The 14017-nt window shown below is 46.3% G+C and overlaps 1 protein-coding gene across 1 annotated transcript in view; it reads right to left on the reverse strand.

The window, feature by feature from the left end:
- Positions 1-773: 773 nt before the first annotated feature.
- The window catches only part of LOC118090867 (uncharacterized), a 29405-nt gene continuing 16161 nt past the window's right edge, over positions 774-14017 (reverse strand). Inside the window, exons 8-12 of the mRNA XM_088652557.1 lie at positions 7092-7534; positions 6841-6922; positions 5739-5821; positions 3126-3252; positions 774-2567 (exon numbers count right to left, since the gene is read on the reverse strand). Coding sequence (XP_088508683.1) covers positions 1213-2567; positions 3126-3252; positions 5739-5821; positions 6841-6922; positions 7092-7534 — 2090 coding nt within the window. The 3' untranslated portion in view covers positions 774-1212. The remainder of the gene's footprint in view (positions 2568-3125; positions 3253-5738; positions 5822-6840; positions 6923-7091; positions 7535-14017) is intronic.

Below are 14017 nucleotides of genomic sequence, written 5' to 3' on the forward strand. Positions count from 1 at the left end.
CATTTTGCTTCTTCTTTTCCCTGGTTACCTTCCCATTTTTCCTTGCTCTAACAGAAGGACCCAACAACAGTTGGTGGGGTGTCTCAAAGGGGGTATCACCATAAGCCAGCCCCCCGTCCGTCCGTCCTGGTAAGGGATGAAGGGAGGAAGGCCATTTGTTTTTCTGCAGTGCTTTGAGTGCTGTGAGTGCGCTCTAGTTTATCTCCCCATGTTGAGCCCCCACCGCCTTTGCTCAGAGGTGCTCTGGCCCTGCCCATCCATCTCTGTGCCACCTTCCCGCTTCATTCGAGGTGCACAGCTAAGGAGCTGGGTCTTCCACCAAACTCCCCCAGAGAACCCTAATCTGAACACTTCACCCCAAATGTGAAGTGAAAAATGAGCCGAGTGGTGGAATACAATGGATTTATTAAAAAATAAGCAAGGGTTTCAAGGTAACTTTGTGTACATAAACGTATGGTTTCAAATGTTCCCATTTCTTTTCCTTTTTGTTGCTACTTTACTACAACTGCAACAATGGGGATTATAATGCTATCTCTCTACTACGGATCTAACCAGCCCTGCTCCACAATTGCCACCACTCTCTCATTCCATTCCACTCCACCTTCCCATCGTCTCTACTGAAGAGGCCAGAGACCATCTTGGCTGCAAGTCCTGGGAGATGTGCTCCCTCCTTACAGGCCTTTCCCATTTGGCCTGGGAGGGACCGGACTGACTCCAGCTGCAGAAGCGGAGGGTGCTGAACAGACTCCTGGGCTTAGTGGGTGGGGGTGGGGTTTGTTCCTGTTGGTTTCTTGTATCTTTGTTGTAGATTTTGTTGTGATTTATATGAAAATTGTTCAGTTTGGTTGTGCATTTTTTTTACTTACGGTTTATCACAACTTTTGCTGCGTTGTTTTTATGATTCAATGATTCTATTCAACCGCCTTTTCAAACTCCCAGCCAGTCACCACTCACCCCAGCATTCCAAATTCACGCTATCCCCACCCCTAGCTAACATTAAATCTACTATTACACTGTAGTTACCATTATTACATTATTTTGATACAAACACCAGAAGGTCGCACCCGAACTTTAAGCAGACCCACATGGACGCACATTTTCTGAGAGTCTTGTTAGAGAGCCGGTGTGGTTAAGAGCTCTTCAACAGTGGAACAGACTCTCTTGGAAGATGGTGGTTTCTCTATCCTTGAAGGTCTATAAGCAGAGGTTGGACTAGATGATAATCAGGGTCCCCTCCAACTCTACAATTCTATGATTCTCCCCACTGTGAGTTCTTTGATGGGAAGTGAGATTGGCTCTCTTACTGAAGCTCTTTCCACATTCCAAGCACTGATAGGGCTTCTCTCCTGTATGAATTGCTTGGTGGGAAGTGAGACTTTCCTTCCAGGCAAAGCTCTTTCCACATTCCATGCACTGAAATGGTTTCTCCCCGCTGTGAGTTCTTTGATGAGAAACGAGATTTGAGTTGCGACTGAAGCTCTTTCCACATTCCAAGCACTGATGGGGCTTCTCCCCTGTATGAATTCTCTGATGAGAAGTGAGACTGTCCTTCCACGTGAAACTCTTTCCACATTCCTTGCACTGAAAAGGTTTCTCCCCTGTATGAATTCTTTGATGGGAAACGAGCCTTTCCTTCTGAGTGAAGCTCTTTCCACACTCTAGGCATTGAAATGGTTTCTCCCCACGATGAATTCTCTGATGTTGATGGAAATTTGTGCTTACATTAAAGCTCTTTCCACATTCCATGCAATGATATGGTTTCTCTCCTGTGTGGATTCTTTGATGGGAAGTGAGACTTTCCTTCCGACTGAAGCTCTTTCCACATTCCACACACTGATAGGGTTTCTCCCCTGTATGAATTCTTTGATGGGAAGTGAGATGGGCCCTGTGACTGAAGCTTTTCCCGCATTCCATGCACTGATAGGGTTTCTCCCCTGTATGAATTCTTTGATGGGCTGTGAGGTTGGCCCTTTGGCTGAAGCTCTTTCCACATTCCATGCACTGATAGGGTTTCTCCCCTGTATGAATTCTTTGGTGGAAAGTGAGATTGGCCCTCTGACTGAAGCTCTTTCCGCATTCTAAGCACTGATAGGGTTTCTCACCAGTATGAATTCTTTGATGGGAAATGAGACTCCTCTCCGAATTGAAACTGTTTCCACATTCCATGCACTTGAAAGGTTCCTCCCCTGTGTGAATTCTTCCATGTGAGGTGAGACTTTCCTTCCAACTGAAGCTCTTTCCACATTCCAAGCACTGATAGGGTTTATCTCCTGTATGAATTCTTTGATGGGATGTGAGACTTCTCTTGGAATTAAAGCTGTTTCCACATGCTAAGCACTGATACGGTTTCTCCCCACTGTGAATTCTTTCATGAGAGGTGAGATGGGTGCTCAGACTGAAGCTCTTTCCACATTCCAAGCACTGATATGGTTTCTCTTTGCTGTGATGGGCAGTGAGAGGGCTGGTCAGACTGAAGCTCTTTCCCAACTCAGAATATTCATATGGTTTCTCCAATGTGTGGATGTTGTCATTGCCTCCCGTGTTCTTAATTTCCAGTTCATCGCCACCTGCAACAAAGAGAAATGTATTAGAACCCGAGAAACAGATGGAGACCCCGATTTTTGAACAATACTAATTAACACTTGTGATAGAGGAAGAACTGAAGTGAGTCTTACTATAGGGTTCACTTAATTTGTTGACTGGCATTAACTGATATATTTATGAGGACCTGAGATTTGAAAAGCCTAGCTCTTTCCTGGGATGAAATCTGTTTGACCCCATCAAGGAATCTGCTCCATCTCCAATGACAGTGGTCTCTTAGCTCAACCAAAACCAACAGAAGCAAAGACAGAAACTCCCGACAGAAGCTACTTTGACTTCTGTCCCTTCTCTAAAACCAACAGTTAAAAAGGCCCAGGCAGTTCACACCAGGCTAGTCATTGGAGGAAGAATATTCAAAGACAAAACAGTATTTAGCCCTCCATTTAAGGTGAGCTGTGCAGCATATTAGAATCCCAGATGCTGTAAATGGTGCTGTGGAGTTCCACCAAAATCTGGAAGGTTGATCAAATTGAACTATGTATGGAATTTCCAAACATGTATTATGATCCAACAGGGAGCCTTACGAAGAGAGTCCACGATCCCACAAATCTCCTCCATGACTTCCTTATGCAGAGCTCTCTGGTCAGGATCCAGCAATGCCCATTCGTCATCTGTGAAATGAACAGTGACATCTTCAAAGCACAGGGAACCCTAAAAGAGAAAGAAAAAGGTCCTCCTCTTAGTCAGAATGAAGAACACATTGCTCTGTTCTTTTCTTTTTTCTTTTAAATTTTTTAAAATTAGTTTTCCAATATACCCCCAATAATAGCCAAATTATAACAATAGCAATTAATTCCCAAATTATACAATTATCAAAGTGCCAATCAACTTCCAATTAATACATTTTAGTTAAAGTGACTCCCCACATGATGGTTTGGGTGTTCCATAACCTAATTAATGTCAATTACATTTCACTAATAATAATAATAATCCCTTAGCCAACAGCTACATAATTATTTCCATTTGTGATGTTACAATAGATCAATTTATAAAGCTTCAAGTGAGGAACTGAAACTATTATCTTTATTCTGCCCTGCGTGTGAAAACTGTTATATCCATGGAGATTCCTTCTGTCCATATATGATATTGTCTTTCACTTCCCAGTTGTTGTTTTCTCCTATCATGGCTTGGGATGGAACCGAATCTCGAAGTTTCTCAGAGGTCTTCTCTCTCTGTCCTTTGCGTCGATGTCTTGGAACAGGCAACAGTATGCTAGAAACTATTCTGTCTCACTAGTAAAACAATGTCACAGATCTTCACTATTTCCCCCTCACCCTAGGAAATGGTGGGCAGTTTTCAAACATGCTAAAGATTTAATACTCCTTTCCAACTCCCAGAATCTCTGTAGCCTTATCTCAGCCTCCAAATTCTTTTCCTTACAACAAGAGACATGGCCCAATTGAACTTTATCTTCAAATACCATTCTGTCAGTATCACACACAAATCTCACTCTATTTTCCCTTATCTCTTGTTTTTAAACGGGGGTGAGGGGAATTACTGTCTTTCCAACACAGTCATACTTGAACTTCCCCTCCTCCTCCTTTCTTCATTTCAGATCATACACGGTTTCCATTTTTGCTTGTTCATATCAATATTACTCCAACATCCCTTCCTCACTTGTAAATAGCTATTTATCTTATTTTCCAGAGAGGGTGGCTGAATCATAAATATATAAAAGAAACTTAGAACAAACAAACTGTGGGCTTCCCTCTCCCCAACCGACTCTCACGCCAAAGAAAATCTCAATTCAAACCTTTGATCCATGTAGCTGGTACAGTGGTACCTCGACTTACGAAGACGATCTGTTCCGTGGCCGTCTTCATAAGTCGAGGTTTTTGGATGTCGAAGCACGCAGACGGTGCATGTGCGAAGCATGATTTCGCGCTTCTGCGCATATGCCGACATTCTGCGCATGCGCCAGGAACGCACGGCGAAAAGACTTCCGGGGTTGTCGACTTCGGAAGTTGAAGCGTTTGGATGTCGAGGTATGACTGTATATTCGAAAGTATGTTGTTGCAACCCTTTTCCATCATGTGCTGGTACTTTAAAGCCAATTAAAGATCCAATTAAATGGATCTAGTTACAGGTAGGTAGCTGTGTTGGTCTGCCGTAGTCGAAACAAAATAAAAAAATTCCTTCCAGTAGCACCTTAGAGACCAACTAAGTTTGTCATTGGTATAAGCTTTCGTGTGCATGCACACTTCTTCAGATACATCATGCACATGAAAGCTCATATCAATGACAAATGGAGAACCTCTTCTTCTTAATGGCGGCATAGGAGGGTTTTCGCCAGGCAAAGTGCTTTTGCACTCAGCACCTCCCTGCCTCCCATATTCCATGCAGGAGCAAATGCCAGGTACCAATCAAAGTGCAAGTGAAGCCCATTCCCACCCCTCTCTGGGGGGAATTTGCAAGGATGATTTGCCTTCTGCCATCATTGCATTTTGTTCACCGCTGTTATGGGATGGGGGCTGCCTCCGTTAAGGCAGGTGGGACTGGAAGCCTGCCCTGTAGTTCTCTGTCTGTTCTCTGCTGTGTCGTTTTAATGGGATCCCTTTGCCAGTGCATTTTATTGATGCTTCTTTTAATGTCTCCATGGAATTATTTTATCGTGTATTTTAATGACGGACATTAATCTTAGTGTAAACGGGTGGAACTCCACATTGTTTTCTTCAGATCCTCCCAGCTGCGTAACATCCCCCTTGGCCAGACAGGAGGATTTCCGCTCTTGTTTCCCTGTGTGCCATTCAGGAGGGGGGAACCCTCTTGATACCCTAAAGCCCATTTCAAGAGGCACATGTGGGTACAGGGAGGGGAGGGAAAGCCTCCCAGTGAAACTGATGGGGCTGGTTAGCTGAATCCTGGCCACTGTTTGGTATGGTGTGTAAACTGCATGGAAGCCTATTTTAGCATTCAGTGGTGACTCTAGAAATAAAACTGCAATGACTTCTAAATCATACTAGCGACATTCAGAATGCAAGCTCAGGGGAGGCAGCTATTTCTTATTCTCAGCACATAAATGAATGACATTTGCAGCCTTGTTTAAGGGCAGCTTTGATGGAAGCCAAGAGGAGAGAGATTTGTTCAGGCCCAGAGGCACCTGGCTGCCCCCCCCCCCCCGTGCTCTTTCCCCTTACCTGATCTGGTTCCACAGCCACTGCTTCCCTTCTGCCACCTTGAAAAGATGGATGAGGAGGTCTTGCTGGCATCCTTCTGTCACCTGCAAGAGACAAAGGTGGGTGGGAGGCCATGAGGGCATGCTTTCCTCTGACGTTGAGCACTAGGTATCAAACTACAGGCGGGCCTCCGAAAATGTCTCGTCTGCTGAGCACATTTTGACATTTGGACCCATTTCAAAGGGGCAGGTGGGACCTGTCACTCTGGGAAGGTAACCCATCTGGGAGGTGGAGAACTCTGATCCTAAACCTCCGCTGCTTTGCAGCTATGCTCATTTGTGAGAAAGGCTTCAGGAGTAGTAAAACTTGAGGGAAAATCTATGCCTGCTGCCTTGAGGTAAACCAGAGTGGGGTCCCTAAGATGGTTGAATGGCACCTTGTAGACCAGGGGTCCCCAAACTAAGGCCCGGGAGCTGGATGCAGCCCAATCGCCTTCTAAATCCAGCCCACGGACGGTCCGGGAATCAGCATGTTTTTACATGAATAGAATGAGTTCTTTTATTTAAAATGCACCTCTGGGTTATTTGTGGGGCCTGCCTGGTGTTTTTACATGAGTAGAAGTGTCCTTTTATTTAAAATGCATCTCTGGGTTATTTGTGGGGCATAGGAATTCATTCATATATTTTTTTTCAAAATATAGTCCAGCCCCCCACAAGGTCTGAGGGACAGTGGACCGGCCCCCTGCTGAAAAAGTTTGCTGACCCCTGTTGTAGACCTTCCGACAACTCTTGCAGCCAGGGAGGCTCCAAATGTCTTGCTCTGCTTTCCTTGGCCACATAAGCAAAGCTGAGAGGGGGGTCAGGCGCTCCAGACACTCTGCCCTGGCTTGCTCTCCGGTGAAGTTGGTGCTAACACAGCAGTCTGACTTCACCCCCAGGGAAACACTCCATTGACTCTGACTCATTTCATATTTTAGCTCTGTAAAAATACTGCACATCACCCTTCCTTGGAGTTCTTGTTCCCAAGTGCCTTCTCCCAAAAGGTGAATAGAATCCACGGATTTGTTTCAAAATCCACAGAATGTCACCAAAGACGGGGGACACACACACACATTCCTCCTTACCCAGTGGCCTCTCTCTGGTATCCAACGGAGTCCTTTCAGGGTCAGAGGAATCCAGGCCCATTCCTGCAAACAGATCTTTCCCCTGAAAGATCAACAAAGATTCAAAACAGAATGGGGAGAACTATTAGAAAATAAATGGCAGGCATCCAATCTCATTCCTTGGGTGCTTTCCAAAAAGGAATGGGTCATTAGTAGGGAATTTTGGGATACTCTCTCTCTCATGTTCTGAGCCAGAGGAAAGTCTCTCTCACCTGCTTTCTCTCCTCTGCCTGACTCAGGAGGAAACCTTCAGCCAGGGCCACTGCCTGGGAACTGGTCTCGGCTCCGCATTCCCTCACCCAGCTCTCCATCTCTGGTGGAAAGACAGCCAGGAACTGCTCCAAGATCACCAGGTCCAGCATCTCAGCTTTCGTGTGCCTTTCTGGCTTCAGCCATCGATGGTAAAGGTTGTAGAGTCGGCTGCAAACCTCACGAGGTCCTTTGGCCTCCTGGTAGCAGAACTGCCTGAACTGCTGGCTCTGCACCTCTGAGCGGAGGGCGTCCTCCTCACCCAGGATCTTCTGCACATAGTTTTCCCAGAATCCCCCACTGCTCCCAGTTTTGATGGCATGGCCTCTTCCTGCTTCAGGACCAACTGTGTGTTGATCATCCATCTGTGCTCTCAGGAAACCTCCAAGTTCTATCTGTCCGAATTAGAGGTAATAGGAAATTCTACAATGAAAACACATGGTTGCGTTACAAAACTGACACATTGTCAGGAGAAGGAAAGGATTCCATTAAGAAGCATGTATAAGTCTTGGGAGAGCCAGCTCCTGACTGCACCACAACCCAGACCATGAGGTTTATTTAAAAAGGAAGGAGGAGGAGGAGAACGAGAAGCAAGTCTCTAGCCCTCCTAGAGGGAAAGTGACCGTGCAAAACGGGCAGGGAAGTGCTGGGCTTTCTGAGAGATGAATCAGCCTCAGGAATCACAGCTAAGCTTCTCCAGAGGGCTTTCTGTTCAGTCTCAAAATATCCTCTGAACATCGGAAGGGTTGCATGTCTGAAGGGACACACCCGTGTCAGCCAGGAGTCTGGATAGCAGCCCTGTCTGGTTCATGGGCTGTTGGGGGTGGGGAAATCTTTGCTTCTGATGGAAGGAGAACGGAGGGCCCACTTACATGTGGAGGAGCTCAGCATCGGAAGAGAAGAGGAACCCTGCAGGATCAGGCCAAAGAGGCCCCCCAAGAGTCCAGCCTCCTCTTCCCACAGGGGCCAAACAGGGGCTCCTTAAGGGAAGCCCACCAGCAGGACTGGGGTGCAAGAGCCCCTCTCTCCACCTGCAGCAAGTGGGACTCTGAAGCCTTGCAGCCTCCGACAGGGAGACAGGGCAGAGGAGCCCCCCCCCCCGGCCACCGCCCTCTCCTCCTGCTCCACCAACTGGCCTCATCCTCTTTCAAAGGCACCTCGGTGGTGCCCATTTCTGCCCCTTACGGGAACCAGTCCCAGGAAGGAAGGACTTTCTTTTATCCGCCTTCAATCTGCCCAAAGTCTCTCTCTCTCTCTCTCTTCTCTCTTTTTTTATTGCATCGGCCAAATTTAATAATAATAAAAAAAAATTTTATTTATACCCCGCCCTCCCCAGTCAAAAACCGGGCTCAGGGCGGAAGAGGAGGCTGGACTCTTGGGGGGGGCCCTTTGGCCTGATCCTGCAGGGTTTCTCTTCTCTTCCGATGCTGAGCTCCTCCACATGCAATTGAAGGTTTTAGCGTGTACAGTATTTCACGTCTGAATGTTTCCGTCCGGCTGCAACCTCTATTCATAAATGAATTGGATTCCCCCCCCCAACGCCTTTTTTCCTCGACGCCAAGACCCTCCCCAAAGGATCCAGCTGCCGTCCTCCTGCCAACTCGCCCCTCCCTCCCCTGCAAGACCCTCCGTGTCCTTCTTTGGGGTCCCCCCTCCCCGCTACACCCTCCCTCCCCCTGCTGCCCTGGGACTCCCCTTCTCCCCAGTGCACCCGGGGGGGGGGAGAGGAGAGGGGAAACTCACCGCGTTCCCAGCCGGCTCCAATTCGCCCAAAGAAACAAAAGCGCCCCTTCCTCGCAGGGAAAGACTGGCGAGGGAGGGGCTTTTGCTCTGGACTTCCTGTCCTCTATAGGAATCCAGCTCGGTTCCTTTTAACCCTTGGCATGCAAGCTGAGCTCGGCAAGCTCCCTCTTTTCTCCCTCTCGAGCGCACCAGGAGCACAGGAGGCTTAGAATCATAGAATCATAGAGTTGGAAGAGACCCCAAGGGCCATCCAGTCCAACCCGCTGCCAAGCAGGAAACACCATCAAAGCATTCCTGACAGATGGCTGTCAAGCCTCTGCTTAAAGACCTCCAAGGAAGGAGACTCCACCACACTCCTTGGCAGCAAATTCCACTGTCGAACAGCTCTTACTGTCAGGAAGTTCTTCCTAATCATAGAATCATAGAGTTGGAAGAGATATAAACATATACGGTATGTATACTGTATTTACATATGTGTATATAGAATCATAGAAACCTAGAGTTGGAAGAGACCACAAGGGCCATCCAGTCCAACCCCCTGCCAAGCAGGAAACACCATCAAAGCATTCTTGACATATGCCTGTCAAGCCTCCGCTTAAAGACCTCCAAAGAAGGAGACTCCACCACACTCCTTAGCAGCAAATTCCACTGCCGAACAGCTCTTACTGTCAGGAAGTTCTTCCTAATGTTTAGGTGGAATCTTTTTTCTTGAAGTTTGAATCCATTGCTCCGTGTCCGCTTCTCTGGAGCAGCAGAAAACAACCTTTCTCCCTCCTCTATATGACATCCTTTTATATATTTGAACATGGCTATCATATCACCCCTTAACCTTCTCTTCTGCAGGCTAAACATACCCAGCTCCCTAAGTCGTTCCTCATAAGGCATCGTTTCCAGGCCTTTGACCATTTTGCTTGCCCTCTTCTGGACATGTTCCAGCTTCTCAGTATCCTTCTTGAACTGTGGTGCCCAGAACTGGACACAGTACTCCAGGTGAGGTCTGACCAGAGCAGAATACAGTGGTACTATTACTTCCCTAGATCTAGATGCTATACTCCTATTGATGCAGCCCAGAATTGCATTGGCTTTTTTGCAGCAGCTTTTTTAGCTGCTGCATCACAAGCAGAGGCTTGTTTGGGGTTTGGGGAGGCGCTGGCTGGGGGCTGGGCTGAGCTTCTCCCTCCCTGGCCCAGAAACAGGAGGAGCAACTTGCAGGAGGAAAGGCTGGACAAGAAGCAGGGAAGCCCCTCTGAGAATCAGGGAATGGAAGAGTTGGAAGAGCCCCCCCCCAAAAAAAGGGCATCAATCGCCCGCAGGGCACGAATCACAGCGCAAGAATCCCCAGCTGAAGCCCCCAACCTCTGCTGCCCCAAACGGGCAACAAACCATAGTCCATCGTTAAAGACAAAGCGTCTCCGCTGCGCATCACCAACCCGTTCCCTCGCGCGCATTCTCTGCCTTTCCCCCACCAAGTCAAGAGAAAAAGACAGCAGCATAGGAGTCATGTTTAGCCTGGAGAAGAGAAGGTTAAGGGGTGATATAATAGCCATGTTCAAATATATGAAAGGATGTCATATAGAGGAGGGAGAAAGGTTGTTTTCTGTTGCTCCAGAGAAGCGGACACGGAGCAATGGATTCAAACTACAAGAAAGAAGATTCCACCTAAACATTAGAAAGAACTTCCTTACAGTAAGAGCTGTTTGACAGTGGAATTTGCTGCCAAGGAGTGTGGTGGAGTCTCCTTCTTTGGAGGTCTTTAAGCAGAGGCTTGACAGGCATATGTCAAGAATGCTTTGATGTGTTTTTCCTGCTCGGCAGGGGGTTGGACTGGATGACCCTTGTGGTCTCTTCCAACTCTATGATTCTATATCTGCAAAGCCTTGCATTGCATCTGCAAGGGAGGCTCCTCAGCTCAGGACCCTGCGACTCCCCACCGAGCCAGACCCGGGTCTCCAACAGAGGAAAACAGGGAAAAGGCCAATACCCAAGGGAGCAATTCGCTGATAAACGTATCTGTGTCCTGGCTTAATGGGAAAACTTTAGAAATTCATAAGAAATCACTCGCCGCATCCGTCTTCTCGGTTCCAATGGCATTTAGGGCCCAGGGAAGTGAGGTTTTAGGGGAGGGGTCAGGGAGCCCACCATAATCCCCGAGATGCACAGTCACATGTCTGCCTGGCAAGATACAGCCACGGGGTCATGACCGGTGATATTCAATACTTTCCTTTGGGAGTACATGCCAATATTTGATTGACAGGAGCATGCTTGGTTCCCAGGTTCTACCTGAGACCACGCCCTTTCTGTGACAAGCCTATGATGTCTTGATGATGCATCCTGAGATGCATTAGGGGGAACTTTAAAATACGGATGTAACCATGGTTTGGGGGCTTCTGGCTGCTTTGTCTTTGTGGTAGCTGGAAGTCTGGTTGCAACAATAAAGATCAGACCCACAGGCCGCTGTTTTGCTTCTATCTCCTGGCGGAAGTCTCTTGCTTGTGACCCCCGACCAGAACCTATGGGAGTCAAGGTTAGGCAATTGTGGGGTGCTCCAAGGACTCCCTGTTACACCACCCCCTTGGAGGGCTTTTTAAAAAGACAAATTCACGGAGGTGGAGAGAGCTATGGATGGCTAGTACAAGCCACAATGCCTATGCTCTACCTCCACCGAAGGAGGCAGGAAATACTTTTGAATACCAGTTTCTGGAATCCAGAGGAGGGGAAAGGACTCTTGTGCTTGGATCCTGCTCACAAGCTTCCTATTGGGACTTCTGGTTGGCCACTGTGAAGACAGGAGGCTGGACTAGATGAGCCATTGGCCTGATTCTGCAATCTTATCTTAGGTTCTTAATATTATTCTTTTTGCAGATGTAAGGGCCCAGAGAATCCATTTACGTATATTCCTGCGTATAAGACTACTTTTTAACCCCAGAAAATCTTCTCAAAAGTCGGGGGTCGTCTTATACGCCGGGTCGTATTTCTTATATGGCGAGTATATCCCAAACTCTATAATTTAACTGGAAAAGTTGGGGGTTGTCTTATATGCCCAGCAATATATGGCATGTTGACCATTTGCCATGCCCCATGGATTAAGTACATAGTTTCAGATGATGCTATCTAATAATACTAATATATATATATATATATATATATATATATATATATATATATGTAGAGGGTGAATGTTTGTTCCAACGAACCTTTCTCCACAACCGCTTACCCGATCGTCCTCAAATTTGCTCACTGTCAGTGTTTTGAAAAAATATGCCAAAGCTTCTGACCTGCTTTGCCTGGCACAAAAGACTCCACGAAGAGTGTCCTTGCAGAGTATATTCTGCTTTTATTCTTAAAAGCCTTTAACTGCAGAACGACAGACATCAACACCACCAGCTTTCTCCAACCAACCAACCACAACAACAACCAACTAACATCCAGCAAACACCACCAACATATATACAGGTATAATACAATTAGGTGAAAGGTTGCATGAGTCACTGCAGGCTGCTGACTCATGCTGACCCAGCTCCCCAGCATTAAAGAAACAGCGGCCAATTTTTAGCCGTGACACCCCTTCTGTTTCTTTAAATGCAAAAACTCCAACAGAAAACAAAACATGCATATACTATATACATAAACCCAGTTTTGTCATCAATTCCCTATGACATGTTGCTGGCAAAGGCTTGGTAAACAAATCAGCAATATTATCTTGTGTTTGACAATACTCCAATTTGATTAACCCATTCTGTACACAATCTCTAACATTTGCATAACGGATGGCAATATGTTTCGATGCGGATTTCATTATTTCTGAGCCCGCTAATGCAATGCATGATTGACTATCTTCATACACTTGGATAGGCAAATCTATTTTACAATCTAGATCTTTTAGAATCTGTATAAACCACACAATTTCATTGCATGCTAGCGACAGGCTCCCATATTCTGCGTCACAGGATGAAGTTGCTACAAATCCTTGTTTCTTCGAACGCCATCCAATTATGGAATTTGCAAACATCACAACCATTCCACTTGTAGATTTTCTGGTAGTTACGCAGCTCCCCCAGTCTGCATCAACAAATACTTCTAGCCTCTCATCTTGTGTACTAGATATCTTTAAACATACACTTGATGTCCCCTTTAGATATCGAATAAGCCTTTTCAAACCACACCAATCAACAGTACTGGGTTTAGATACACGTTGGCTCAGAACATTTGTAGCACATGCGATGTCTGGCCTTGACCACTGGCTTAAATACAGCAATGATCCTATTTTTGAGCGATACAACTCAGGCTGATCAAATTCATCATCACACACTATCTTTGTGAAATCTGGTATCATGGGAGTTTGAACTGGTTTGCAGTTTTCCATACCAAACTGCTCTATCAGATGATTAATTTTCTCTTTCTGGCTCAATAGAAAGCTTCCATCAGCTTCTCGCCTTACTTCTACTCCCAAGTAATTGCTTACAGGCCCCAAGGCTTTAAGCTTAAACCTCTTTTCCAGCTGACTAGTGAGCTTCTGGATTTCATCTGTGGAACTCCCTGCTACAAGCAAATCATCTACAAAGACTAAGAGCATTAGATATTTGTTGCCTGTCCCCTTGGTGTACAGGCATGGATCAGCCACACTCTTTTTAAAACCTAGTTTTACAAGGGCTTCATTTAAACATTGGTTCCAACATCTTCCACTTTGTTTGAGTCCATAAACAGCCTTTTTTAAACGCCAGACTGCACCATTCCTCTCTTCAAAACCTGGGGGTTGTTTCATTAACACTTCATGGTCTAAATTTGCATGCAAATATGCAGCATCAACATCAAAATGGTGGACTGCTAGTTTTCTTACAGCAGCAATGGAAAGCATTAAACGAAAAGTTTCACTCCTTAAAGTGGGAGAAAACACTTCGTCATAGCTCTCCCCTTTAATCTGAGTGAACCCTCTGGCTACTAATCTGGCTCTGAAACGTGGCTCCCCCGATGCAAGGGTTTTTCTTTTGTAGACCCACTTGCATGACACCACTCTGCCACCAGGTGGCGGCACTATGACCTCAAACACTTTGTTACGTTTAAAAGAGTCCATTTCTTCTTTCATAGCTTGTTGCCACAAAGCACGTTCCCCAGGGGGTAAGTTTAAGACTTCATCATAACTTTGTGG

This window comes from Zootoca vivipara, chromosome 9, assembly GCF_965207765.1.
Source record: "Zootoca vivipara chromosome 9, rZooViv2.hap1.1, whole genome shotgun sequence".
Classification (NCBI taxonomy): domain Eukaryota; kingdom Metazoa; phylum Chordata; class Lepidosauria; order Squamata; family Lacertidae; genus Zootoca; species Zootoca vivipara.